This window comes from Vitis riparia, chromosome 11 (genome assembly GCF_004353265.1).
Source record: "Vitis riparia cultivar Riparia Gloire de Montpellier isolate 1030 chromosome 11, EGFV_Vit.rip_1.0, whole genome shotgun sequence".
NCBI lineage: Eukaryota > Viridiplantae > Streptophyta > Magnoliopsida > Vitales > Vitaceae > Vitis > Vitis riparia.
The window spans coordinates 13,351,809-13,366,539 of NC_048441.1; the positions used below are offsets into that span (position 1 = coordinate 13,351,809).

At 34.0% G+C, this 14,731-nt stretch overlaps 1 protein-coding gene across 1 annotated transcript; it reads right to left on the reverse strand.

Moving 5' to 3' along the window:
* Positions 1-1,479: 1,479 nt before the first annotated feature.
* On the reverse strand, positions 1,480-13,753 carry LOC117924877 (protein S-acyltransferase 24-like). Its single transcript, XM_034843605.1, is given in 14 exon segments — positions 1,480-1,668; positions 1,671-2,022; positions 3,223-3,371; positions 3,468-3,546; positions 4,029-4,127; positions 4,231-4,308; positions 4,535-4,592; positions 7,134-7,233; positions 7,321-7,459; positions 11,077-11,240; positions 11,382-11,461; positions 12,009-12,121; positions 12,532-12,672; positions 13,235-13,753. Coding segments are annotated over 14 exon segments (1,905 nt in total). The 5' UTR covers positions 13,526-13,753; the 3' UTR covers positions 1,480-1,606.
* Between the last annotated feature and the right edge of the window lie 978 nt (positions 13,754-14,731).

Sequence of the window (14,731 nt, forward strand, 5' to 3'; positions counted from 1 at the left end):
CGCGGTGGGTGCGGGGGTGCTACGCTTCTGCCCCACGTCTCTCGACCCTGTAACATTTATCTGGTTAAATGTTTCTTATTACATTTTTTTCTTCTTTTTACTGAAACTTCCCAAATTTGGATGAAAAATAATTTGATCATTAGGGTTATAAATCAGATGATTTGGATTTGGTACATGCATGCATCGACCAAATAACTTTTTTCCTATCACAGATAATCTCATGTAATATAAAATTACGATGTTAAATTGATAAATATCTCCAATAATATCAAATAAATCCTCTCAGAATTCGGAATTAGTTCTAATATTATTTATAACAATATGTACCAAATTATATAGGTATTGTTTATTTTTTAATTCAAAGAGTTCTAACACATTTACAAAATTAAAAAACCTCATATATATATATATATAATCTCAGTAACTTTTTTCCCATCCAAAATGAAATATGGTATTTTGTATTATCTTAATTAAAATAAATGAATTTTTATTTTTATATTATTTTATTTAATATAAAAAGATTAAAATTGAAATAATTTTTTATTTAATTTTTGAAATGGAAACAAATAAATTATGATAATGAAATTAATTAAACAAATTTATTATGATCAAGTTAATTAACAATTTTATTCGTTTACTTGAGAAATGTAAATAAATAACTATTATTAACTATTAAAGGGAAAAAAAATGGTGAATCATCCTAACAATTTAAATATCTTGAATTCAAATTGTTAATTCACTCAAAAGCAAAAAAAGAAAAAAAAAGAAATTATTTATACCAGTGAAAAAGTAAAAATTATTAATTGTAGTAGTAATTCTTTTTAAAAAAAATCAAATATTGATTTATTCTATATTCTATTGATTTTACGCAAAATGGATAAATTAAATTTACTATTTTTATTTTTTTCCTCAATTTAAAGATATAAAATGTGATTATTGAAATTAATTAAGTGCATATATTTTCAAGAAAATTCATCATTTTTTTATATCAAAGACAAAAAATGATCAAAACAAGAGTGTCCAAAAATTACAGCCACCTCAGAAGAGTGATTGTTACATGTTGCTGACACCTGACAATAATGTTTAAGAGTCACTCACATGAAACAATTTTTGAGTAATTAATTACTTGACCAAACCAAACCATAGGCTTTCGTGTCAGTTATCACTGATCGGAAACATCACAAAGAGATGCACATTTTGTCTTCTTTATTTCAATTAAAAAATAAAGGGGGGTATTTAATTTATTTAAGGGTGTGACACCCTTTAAATAGAGAAGGCGGAAAATAAAGTTTTGAATAAGTAATAAATGGTTTGATTTTGAGATGGTGTCTAAATCATGAACTAATTTAAAGGATTCGATGGCGCGACTTTGCCTGTTTCAGCCTCACCCGCTGTCTTGTTCAGGGGAAAATATCACAAAAAAAGGGGTCATCAGCCCATGTGTGAAATGACAAATAAATTAAACGAGAACAAGAGCACTTGGGTAGAAAAGAGTAATAATCAATTGAATTATGCCAAACTCAAGATGATGCATTGTGGTTATAATACAAAACAGGGCATTCAATCACAAGGCCTACAACAGGAGAGGGAGGGGGAGGGCACTCAATCATGAGGCTACAACAGAACGAGTATTGTTCCTTCCAAGCCCAATACCCAAGCCAGAGGGACACTCTCAGTCTTGCCATGGTTACTGTGGCTGCAATGCGATGAATGAACATGGCCATGATGGGACCTACAGTTCTTCACATTGATAGCGACATGGCCATTGCCATTGGTATGATGGGAAAGGGCATCTCCATTTTGGAGATTTGAGTTCCTAGCCATCTGCATCATTCCAATTCCATCGGAATGAGCTGGTTCTTCAATGTGTTCCTCATCTTCATTGTAGCCATTGATCAGGAAATCTGAACAGTTCTTCCTCAACCCACGATCGTATGGGTTCCTGAACCGACCACCAGGCCCTCTAAGATAGCTATAGCGCATTGCATTAGCCATTTCATTTGTTGTAATATTGCGCGATATCTGCAGCAAAAAGAAAGTTGCCAAAATCAGCATCTCGCTTTTAACATATAACTTCAACAATTAAGATTCTATTGGCAGCTGAAAGGATGGAAAAAGTACTATAAAAACAGAAAAGAGACAAACCATTCAATAAATATTTAAACCATGAAAAGCAGAAGAAGCCAGTTTTGACTTTAACAGAAACCCTATATCCAGCAGGATACAAGGAGAATGTAGGGGAAACAGAGAGTCCATTTGTTTTAAGCAAAAAAAAAAGAAGATTACTTTTCTGTAATATAATTATGATTGCAACATCAGCAGGCAACATCATAGCAGTAATTACACAAATAAGATATAAATTAAGAAGCAGAAAACCAAGTATTTCTCAGAAAGTGGCTTCCCAAAATTTGCAAAAGAAAATTCATTACCATCAAAGCCTCAAGCATGTTATTCTATGAACCCCATGGTAACATGAATTCTAGAATCATACATCATAGTTTGTTTTCTAGATTCCAAATAATCCTAAATTTCAATAAACTTTTTTTTTTGATAAGTAAATTTCAATAAACTTTAACCAAATAACAGGCAATTTTGTTTTGAAGATTGTATAAAAATTCCCAGAGGGAAATGACCATGTTTTTTCTGATCTGTTAAGTTTCTTTGTAACATTTCCACCACATGCTCCCTGAGGTTTCACCAAATTTTGAGGATGTTCTATGGATTTTCAAAACAAGTTGACATCCAAGAAAAAAATTTATGGCAACTGAACTAATATAGATGTCTTGCATCAGTGCACTGAGATGCAAAAAGCCTGCATCTAGGTTTACCAGCAGTGGACAAAATTTAAAGAAAATAGAGGAAAGGATTAATCATGATGAGAACTTCATCATGGATAAAAGAGAGGGAGAACATTCATAGGGTAGAAAAAAATCCTAAACTCAATAACCATGTTACCGAGCTCAAACTCTCCCAGTATCCAGACATCAAGAAAACTATTTACTGTGTATTAAATACCAACAGAGCAAAACCTTTGATGAAAACAGATATTAAAAAACTTAATATAGATAGACATTTGCATGACAACCACAAAAATTAAGCCTAAAAATCCTCCAAAATTATTAAAATATCATAGTCCAATATGAAAAATGATTGAAAATACTACCATTGGAAGATTTTATTTTTTTTATAGGGTACTGCAGTTGGAAGATTCTAGACACATACCTGAGAAGCTTGTACAACTGTCAAGGCAGCCACACCAAAGAAGAGGAAAAAATCCACAATCAGAAACGATATGGCACCAATATGATGTCTACCAGCATAATTCATCCATGCTCCAAAAGAAGATGGAGCTGCCGGATCAGTCAAAATTCCTGCATGCAACAATTATTTCCTTAAGCATATCAAACCAAAAACAATTTTGCTGACTTTGAAAAATAGCTTGAAAATGAAGCCAATTAAACACATACTTGTGAGAGTAACTGATCCAGTAATCAACATGGCGGAAACTTCTAGAACAAGAAACAAGAAGAAATCCCACTTGTTTTTCTGTATCACAAGTTGAACAGTTCAGAACAAATAAATCAATAGAAGGAAGATACATATTAATAATGGGAAAAGAAAAGAAACGAGACAGTGAACTGAAACATGATGAAATCAATACCATTCCCAAAGGCATGGTGTAAAAACATTGAGATGGGATAGTAGTCCAGCCTAGAAAATCTTTTATACAATAAGATGCACTGAACTTATTACAACCATCCACCCATGAGATTCATCCATAAGCAGTTGAAACTTTCACAAATAGCAGAGGAGCAATAAAAGCACATTTATGACCATCCCATCTGGATGGATTTCATTACAGAAATCACTAGTGTGATCAATCGACTCCAACTTCATGCATGTATATTAGACATAATATCATAAATTTTACTTGGTACTGAAATAGCAGAAATCTTGAGCTTCTTCCATAGAGAAAACATGAGGGTGGAGAAAGAAGTTAAAGATGAGATTCATAAGTGTGTACATGCCTTGCCAATGCAATTAGATACCCAAGGGCAATGATGGTCAAACTGTTCAACACATCGATCACAGGTGGAACAGTGCTTTGCACGAAGAGGTCTGACAATCTAATAACAAATCGAATAGGAATCGCATCAGGCTGAAGTTAGAATAGACAAATGTTGAACAAGTCATACAAAAAAGGCAACAAAAACCAGAAGTAAAAGGCACCTTGCATGTAGCACATAGCTGAGACCAATTCCCAGCTAGCAAGGCAGGATTGTTTATCTCAATCTTCAGTAGAGGTTCCTATTAAAACATAATAGATTAGACACACTTAAAAACATAAATGAACACATTATTTACAAAATTAATTGGTAAGGAAAAAAGAAACTCCGAAAACTTGATCGAAAAAGCACTCAGAGAAGGAAAGACCCATCAACTTTAAGGGCCCAAATGCACAAATATCAAGTCAACACAACTACAGAAAATGGTTTCAACTAAAAAAGGTTGAATGGTAAAGAACACAACTCACCTCATCTTTCATACTTTGTGGATCATTTACGTTCATTCTAATGAAACCAGGATCCTTGCTGTGAACAAAGGAATACAGACCAAAAATCAAGTGAGACAATCATGCTCCTACAATGTGTTAGAAAATTCACCGTTTGGTTTTGCTACGTGTTAGAAAAATAATAGCAAGAGGTCACTAGTGAAATGAGAACAAGATACATACTTTATCTTCTTTATAAGGGGATGTTTGGTAAAACTTAATACTTAATGACTTAAGTTGACTTTCAATTAAATTATAGTTAAGTTGTTCACTTTAAACTTATTACTTAATTTTTATTTTATGTATTAAGGTTGTTCGATAAAATTAACCTAAAATTTATTCTAAATCATCAAATTGACATATTTATTCTCATAAATTATAATTAGGGTAAAGGAGGTCGAGTAACAATGGAGATGTTGTGGAGTAGTAAAAGAGATCATAGAGGTAACTAGGGTAAATGAGGATAAAAAGATAAAATGAATATGTGAACTTTAGAATAAGTTAATTATTTTTACTTATTACTTAAAGTTGTTTTTTACTTTAAGTCATACCATTAAGTTATTTTACCAAACATACTTAATTTACTTAATGACTTAAATTAGGTTATTAAGTCACTTTAAGTTATTAAATTGATTTACCAAACACCCACTAAATAAATGAATAAAGTTCATCTTCACAGTTAAGTCAGCTTACAGACTTGGGATTGCAAATGACATTTTATTCGAGGTGCTAGAACCTCACCAATTCAACAAATAGAACATTTTTCACAAACCAGAAATTCTGAACAATATGTATTAATATATGGAACCTAAGGGAGAATCACTCTCATTTGAAGTACTTTGTCTAGCATGCCCATTTACTTCATGTCTTTGATGAATATGCAACAAATGGTTAGATTGGGATTGGAGCAAATCCAAAGGGACTTTCTTTGGGGCGGGGGAGCTTTAGAGAGGAAGCCCCATCTTGTAAAGTAGGTGATTGTCTGTTCAGATAAAAGGAAGAATGGCTTGGGTGTTAGAAGTCTATCTACACTCAATAGGCCCCTATTGTAGAAAAGGACACTCTTTAGAAGCAAGTTATTAGTAGGAAGTTTAGGGAGAAAGAAGGTGGGTGGCCTACCCGATAAGTGAGGGAAGGGTATGGTGTGGGGTTATGAAAGGAAATCAGGAAGGAAGAGTCTTTATTGCATGACAAAATTGTGTTCTCTATGAGGGATGGTAGAAGAGTGAGATTTTGGAAGGACAATTCGTGTGGGAACGATGCACTATGCGATTCTTTCCTTTCTTTGTATGGCGCTTAACGGCTTCAAAAGAGGCTTGGGCAACAGAGTTTTGGGACTCTACGGATGAGGTGGAAGGGTGGAATCCTTGGTTCTCTAGGCCCTTCAATGATTGGGAGGTGGAGGTGGCAGAGAGGTTTCTTTTGACAATACAAGGAAAGAGGCAAGTTACCAATATGGAGGATAGGGTGCCATGGAAAGAGACTAAGAACTGGAAATTTTCTGTTAAGTCCCTTTATAGTGCTCTTGAGCTTAGAAGTGCAATACCGTTTCTGAGGAGCATCATTTGGAGCCCTTGTGTTCCTACTAAGGTGAGCTTTTCTGCTTGGGAAGCTTTGTGGGGTAAGGTTTTAACCTTGAATCAACTAAAAAAGAGGGGGTGATCCATAGCCAACAGATATTTCCTTTGTTGTGTTGAAGAAGAGCCTATTGTTCATATTCTAATCCATTGCACCAAGGCTAGGGTTTTGTGGAAGTTATTATTTGCTCTTTTTGGTGTGATGTGGGTCTTCCCTTTTTCGGTTAGAAAGACCCTCCTTGGTTGGCATGGTTCCTTTGGGGGCAAGAAGCGTAGAAAGGTTTGGATGACAGCTCCCTTATGTCTCTTTTAGTCGGTTTGGAAGGAAAGAAACAAATTACTTTTGAAAATGGGGAACTTTTGATTCAAATAATGAAAAATTCTTTTGCATGTAATTTTTTGTCTTGGATTAAGTTGTGAATAGATGAAGGACCTTTACCTATAATCAACTTTTTTGATTGGTTAGTCTAGATGAGGGTTGGTGAAATTTTTTGTATCCCCTCTTCTTTTTTGTTCTTGCCTTTAGGGGCCTCTTGTATACTCCTTGTATACTTTGGGTTGGCCTTTGGGCGCCATTTTCTCTTTTTTATATAAATTTTTCCAGTGCATTTACCTATGAAAAAAATATATATATGGACCCTAAACATTGAAGAAGTAAAAAAGTTACAAGATTTATTTGGATTTTTTCTTCTTTTTTTCTTATTTTTTTATTTTGGTGGGGGAGGGGGCGCAAAGCTGACAGTACATTTGATCCATGATCCATATAAAGATGGATTCGGAAAAATAAAGCAAAAAAGGAATATCAATTACACCCTACAATACTCACATTTTCAAGAAAAGGGTGCAAATGAAAAGTCAGCAATATTAGTAAAGTCATTGTAGTTAATAGAGCCAACATCAGAAAACTCAACCTTCAATGATAACTATTTTTCTTTTTATGAAAACCTAAATCAAGTACTTTATAGAATCCATACTGGGAAAAAAAAAAGGTGCATAGGGCATACTTGCTACATTTGTAAAACATAACTAATCCAGCACTTGCAAGGAAGACACCAAACCATGCAAGGAGGCCAAAGCCAGCCGTTAACCCGGGCAGTTCTGATGCTACAGCCATAGAAAAAACAAAGCAGTATAAGTACAATATTGATAGAAAAGGCCAGTTCCATCACATGCAAGGTTCAAGGAAAATACCAATGATGGCTGAATGAATATAGGTCACAAGTAGAAGTAAGATTATACACCAAAGAATCGGTGCAAGTCCTAATTTTGAAAGTTGTCCAAGGCGGCTGTTACCATCACATCGTTTGTCTAGCAATCTCCTAGCATTTCCCTGAAGAGTCAGATTTATCAGAACATATAACTTGTAGAATGATAGATTTAAGAAAATTCTCTCTTTTTTTGATAGGTAATGATTGATGGTATTGAAAGCGCCGTAGATTTCATCAAATTCTATAAGCACACATAATAATTCTTTTTGAAACAATATCTCAAACCAATAACAGGTGCCCATATATGAAGGGAAATTTGTACAGCACTAGAAGAGAATCCTAGAAAGGTACTATTTAAGGAATTACAAGTTGATTTCAGATTCAATATTTCTTACCGTTGAAATGCTACAAGGATAAATGGTGGCTACAACTAGCAAGGATATAAGGTCATAGAAAATGGCAAGCTTCAAAGAAATGAATGAGAGATAATAATCATGGAAACGTATACAAGCAAAGAGGGAAACAGGAGTGGCCTTGTTATATCATTTTTTGACAGGCAAACAAAAAATCCATATAAAAAGCCTAACAAAAGGGGGCATGCCCAATGTACACACACGGTATACAAGAGGCACCAAAGAAAAAGGAAGATCTACACCACTCCAAAAAAAGAAAACCTATAACCTTTGATCCACAACACACCTACTATTGATGTCATTTACTGCTTTGTCTTGTTGCAAGCACAGGATGGCCTTCTGTTTTAATCACATACATGCACCAGTAATTTCTTCCAGCCAACTTGGCCCTCCTTAAGGTCGGGTTGGGTTTGTGCCTTGCAGCCAATCTGAGCTCAACTCGAATTAATAAACACCCAACACCAACCCAAACCCAGCCTGACCTCTAACCTAAGGTGCCTAACCTGAGCCAAACTAAACTTCATTTTCCCAAGTTCAAATTAGGCTCAAGATTGGGCGGATTGTTTAGGTTATATAAGTTAGATACGAGTGAGGTAGGGTTGGTTGGATTGAACCCACCCATAATGATTTTTAAAAATTTATCTTTGATACATTTATACCAAAATTTAAATAGCAAATGACACATTATTTTGAGGTAGTAACCAAAAAAAAATCTATCCATCTTTGTAGAAAAATGAAATGATACATGACAGAATTAAATTTGATATTTTTTTCTCTAATATTATTTAAAAGTATATAAAATATTATAAAATAATAAATCGGGTTTGAGTTAGGCTTGGGTCGCCTAAACCCTTGGCCCAAGGTCAACTCAACCCAAGTATTAAAAATACTAGCCCAAACCTACCTAAACTTCAGGTTAGGTTGGGTCAACCCACCTAGGTTGAACCCCTACTTTTCCTAAGTACTGGTCCCTTGTATGTAAATGTTTTGTTAAAATTCCAAAGAAGTTACACTGGATAATGTACACATAAATTCATTGTGCTAAGAGGCTAATATCTACAAAACAAGTTCAAAATATGTATGACTTAACACTTCGGAATAAAACCGATATACAATATCTCTTATGTGATTAATAGGATTAGAAAGGATAACAGAAGTCCATGTAAGTGGACTATTCTTTTTGCCTATCAAAAAAAAGTAAGTGGACTATTCTTTCCAAAATTGTGGTTGAATTCCTTGTGCAGATTCCTAAATCATCCACTTCTAAAATGGATTCTCTCGGCTGAGGATGCTTTCACTTTAGAAATGATTTTGGTTTTCAGGTGTGATGGCTTTGAGGCTTTCACACCATCCTATCTTTGAACTCTTCCTCTGCCTATATTCTACCTCTTCAAAATGCATTCTATTTCTCACAAAGAATAAATCTTCCAATAGAGCCTATGACAGGAACTTGGAATTGGATGAGTACAAAGTAATTGACTACAATGCCACTTACACTGGTTGATCAATAAAGATAATTCATTGGATATCTACTTGGTTAACTTGCACAAGTATTCTCCAATGTACCATAATCCAAAATCTGTAACAATGATATTCCACTCACATGAACATGATTTAAAAAGCATAAGAGTAGAAGATACCAGTGCTACCTAACCCTAAACTGCTGATGCAAATGATACAGTATGACATCTATCAAAATAAGAATATATTCTAGCAGGTTAGTTGGTTATAGAAAATGGTTAGTCAAATCAAGGAGCACAGGAACTTTTTCCATTGGCAAGTAAATATTTAATCTGGTAATGACATGTAAAATCCTTCCAAAAACTCCAAAATATCATGATCCTATCAGTAGAAACTAAGGTTTTTAAAGGCAAAAGTGTAAGACAAAGCATTTTGTGTCTATGAGGCAAGGCGAAGTGTTGAGGCAAAAGCCTTTTGATACCCTCACTTTTATAATGAATAAATATTAAAAAATAATTTAAAATATATATAAAAAATAAAAATAAAATAGAATAAATAAAAATCCTTAAAACAAGTCAATTAAAGACATAAAAATTGTATATTTTTTGCCATTTGAAAAACAATAATAATTAAAGAATTTAAAAAAAAAAAAAAAGATAATCAATTAACTAATTTTATTTTTTTCTATTTGAATTAATTATCAATTATCAAATTTGATCTAAACAAAATAAATCAATTATTAATTATCAAATTTGATCCAAGCAAAATAAAATCAATTATTAATTATCTTAATTTTATCTAATTTGGGAGTTTACTACGTAAAAAGGGGAAAAAAAAACAAACAAACAAAAGAGGTCTTTTCATTAAAACATGTTTTTAATGTTAATAAACAAAAAACAAAAGGGAAAAATATAAAATGGAAGGGAAAAAAAAAAAATCGGTAGATTATAAAAAAGAACATCAGAGAAGGAATTAGATGTAGGAAGGACTAAGAAGAAAGAATGGAAATGAGAATGCAGAGGGAATAACTGAGGAGTGCATGCAAAGATCTCACCAAATGCAAAGTGAAGATGTCAACACTACCTTGGCCGGAGCGAGCCACTGCCAATGGTGTGGAGAAGCCTAAGATGTGGCTGTCGACAATAAGGTCAAAGTTTGGGTTAGGTTTTTGTTTTTTTCCCCTCCTATCCTTTGATTTCATTCTCCACAAGCTGTTTTGGGTTAAAAGACATCCTTTTTTTTCCTTTTAAATGGATTTATTTATTTGGTCCAGCCATCTCTACAACACCTAGAAGGCTTACGCCTCATATTCCAGCATGTTGAAGGGTGTGCTGGAAGTGCACCTTAGGTATGGTTGGACTCCACAGGCACACGCCTTTTGCAAATCTAGCTTTCTTTTGAAAGCTTCTACACATTTTTGGAACGCTTCGCTCTGAGGTGTGCCCCGAAGCGCACCTCACTAACGCCTCTAAAAACACTGATAGAAACTCCTCTATTACGCTTTGGAACATAGGTCAACATTTGTACAGGGTGTTCCTGATAAAGATACTATGACACTATGGCATAATATCTTAAACCATCCCTCACAAAGACCCTTTCTCATATATTCAGGACAGTCATCTGGTAAATCTTGTATCAATTCTAAAAATTCGAAGGAGCAAGAGTGTCACGAACATATAGCAGATATTCTTTCCATGTGTAGAAGGAAACAGAAAACAGCTTCTCTCTCCCCAAAGAAGATCTCCTAAGTCAGCACTAAGAGACGGTTTTGAAAAACTTATATTTAGGTAAAACTATTGAAAGGAACTACTTATCAAAGAAACATTACTAACCAATTTAAAGTGTTTCGGTTATGGAACACGTACAAGGAAAAAAGCAACTTGTCTATGATTCTTATCAGAAGCCAGTTGTGCTGGTGTAAGGCCAGTATTGTCGGTCATCATTAGGTCCTCCTTCTTCCCAGCCTGCACTAACACTGTGCATGCCTCTAAGTTGCCCCTAATAGCAGCCCAATGGAGAGGCGTACAACCTGAAGTTACAATGTGGAAACAAGAACAAGAGGATGATAATATGAGATATTCTAGATATAAAATGGTAAGTTTCTACAAAGAAAAATATTCCTTCAGGAAAAAAAAAAATATGAATTAAGGTGCTGAGCATCAAAGCATACCCTCTTTATCCTGGCGTCCCCTATATGCGTCCAGAAATAAAAGAAGACGTATACAATCGGCAAAACCTTTATAAGCAGCCCTACAATTCTCCAGAGAAAAATATTACAGAATTTCAGCTGTAAGTATCTCATGCTGAAAGTTTTCCTATTTTCATGCACAAAAAAAAATATAAGGATTTTTCCCATCACAACAAGCCATATCTGAAGCAGTCATTATCTTTTGTGTTGAGCATGTAGTCCAAGTATTGGAAACCATTACTAGTATGTAAATTCAAATGAAAACCAAAACAATGAGTGTCTAGAACAAATAAGCAATAGAAAATGACTGTAATGGTGACATCGAAATTTAAGATAATCAGTTATCTTCACATTAAGCAGTTTTCAGCTAATTGATAGACAAATTTTGCAACCAAATCAAGAACCAACAAAATCCAGAAAATGATAATAAATATGAGATGCATCCTATATTGGACTCTTGTCAGCACTTGTTCAAGGACTTATTATAACTTAATATCAACAACCACAAATTAATAGACCCATTACATGAATGTGATTAGACAGTGAAGCCTACTTTCATATACTACTTTTCAACAATCAAAACATAGGTAACTGAAAATTTTCACACACCAGTGTAAAGGACTTCTTCCATCATTATCAGGAACATCAGGATCAGCATTCCATTTTGTAACAATGTGGTATAGGAAAGCAGTCTGACCATATTGTGCTGCAACATGTGTTGTCTGCAAAAGAGAGAAAGTAAAAAAACCCATTAAAATATGGCAAAGCCCGATGCCAATATGAGAAGCACATACAACACAGGATAGAGAAATAAAATTGAATCAGAATTACCGGATCCTTTATCCATGTATAGGTTCATAAGAGTGTAGTCTAAGCTGAACTATCAAAATCCTCAATATGATTATTCTACACCAATTAGCTGCAATTCATGTTTAGTTGAATTGTCATGCATTTACAATTATCTGTGCCAACTATTATATAGCCCACTATAGATATTCCATTCTAAATCAGTAGTAAGACAGTTTAATCAGAGTGTTTAATCAAAATTCAAATCACAACTTTCACCTGAAACCCATATTCAAGAAAATCCTATCTACCCTTGAAAGAGAGGATAACCATAGTTGAAACCAACCTGATAGCCATACATATCAGCTGTGTTAACCCGAGCACCCTCTTGGAGTAATAGCTCTGCAACCTGGATTGCACCCCGCACAGCACACCAGTGAAGTGCTGTCTGCCCAGTGTGATCTACTGCATTTACATCTCCTCCATGCTGTCATATAGGACAGAAACAATAAGCCATTAATTAACACTCCAATTTCCCCACTCAAATGCAATCAATCTCAATGAAATGAGAAAAAAAAAATGAAATATCAATTCACACAAATAACTAGTAATAAAATTATTACATCATGGATACAGGCAATTCTTCCTTTCTAAAGAACATTGAACAAATCAAATTCACGTCTTTGCAATTGAATGAAGTTTGACAGGAAGAGCAATTGATCCATTCGGTATATTGACATAAATTCACCAAAAATACTCGATTCCCTTATTGAGAAACCAGAGGAAAACAAAGAAAATAAAATTTCAATAAAATCAAGGGAAAAAGGCTCCAAATCTTATAGTTCCCATTTTTATAAAGTAAGTTTACTTATTCCTTATCTAATGAACTAAACATCGTTATGAAACACAAAACTTCATACTTCTTCCGCTCTCAAATTTCCTCAAAGTTCTCAGTACCCGATCAACCCAATAGCAAAACAAACCAAACCCACATCTCAAAACAATAATAATCCAAAATTGAAGAAGGTCATAAACAACGGAATGAAAACCTCCATGATATACTGCGCAGCCGCGGTTCGATTATTCAGAGCCGCCCACTGCAAAGCATAGTACCCAAGCCCATCCGGCTCGGAAACCGAACAGCCCTCGAACTCCACCAACCTCTGCAACTTCTCCATATCCCCATAAGCAGCCGCCGTGTAGACATCATTCCGAAGACTCTCATCGGCAGCGCCGATCCCACTCGGTTCCCCGGAAAAACCACCTCCGGCGGCCCCCCCTCCATTTATCGCCGGATCACGGGATTCGACTTCGTCAACGACCTCGATCTCCGACGACATTGGATGAGACTAGAGTGACAACGTCACATACAAGGAAGTGTTGAAATAGACGAAAGGAAAATGATCAAATCTTGATATTAATTTTTTTTTAATGGCTTTTTCTTTTTTACGAATATGGAACTTGAGATCGGAGGTTCTAGGGTTTTTCCTGGAAGAGTAGCGAGAGAAAGGCAGAGATAGGGGTTAGGGTCGTCTATGCCTCTATGCCCGTCCGTGTTGACTGAGGTGAATTATGGTGGGGACAACTCCACTTGCCTCTTCTTTTCCCATCTCTATTCCTCATTCCCCTTTCTGTGTATAATTTATTTCACTTTTTTTTTTTTTTTCCTTATCTTCAGTGAAACCAATCAAACAAACTAACAATATTCATTTTTTAGAATTTTCAGTTTTTTTTTTAGTCGCATAAATTAGCTTTTTCATAAAAGTCAACGTACCAATGATCTCCTATTTTCATAAGCGTGTTCAGAATTTTCTCCCACAAGTAGTATCATCTGGATTAAGACCCTTACGACTTTCTATTAGCAAATAAGACATCTAGGCTACTTAACCGGAGCCATTAGATCACACTATCTTTTCTCAAGATCGCCAAACCTTTGCATAAATTAAATTTAGAAAACTTTTAAAATAATTCAAGAAAAATAAATTGAAGCGTGGACGTACTCAAAGATTGCACGAATGAGAGCCAAAGTCAAGGCATGGATTATTTATTTTTGTGGTCTAATTTAAATATCCTTTGAAGAAAGGGTCGTCTTTTGACATTAAGATAACTATTTTATACACATCGAAAAAGTATCATAAATCATCTTATATTAATTATATTTTTGAATCTTATGATTTTTTAAATTAAAAAATAAAATATTTTAAAAAATAATTATATAAACATATATAATAATTAAAATTAATCATTGAGTATAGTTAAATATATTTTAAAATGTTAAAAATATATTTTAGCTTATAAACAAACTCTTATTCTATAAAATAATAGTTTTTAAAAAATATTTTTAAAAATACTTTATTTTTATTATTAAATAATTTTTTGATTGTCAAAGCTAAAAAAATAGAAAATTACTTTTAAAAACAATTCTCAACGCTTTTTTTTTTCCCTATCAAAAATGACTTAAAATCATTTATTTCATTCTCTTTGCCTTCCCAACCAAGTCGTCATGATTGCAACCATTTGTGTCTACTCAATTCAAATAATAATAA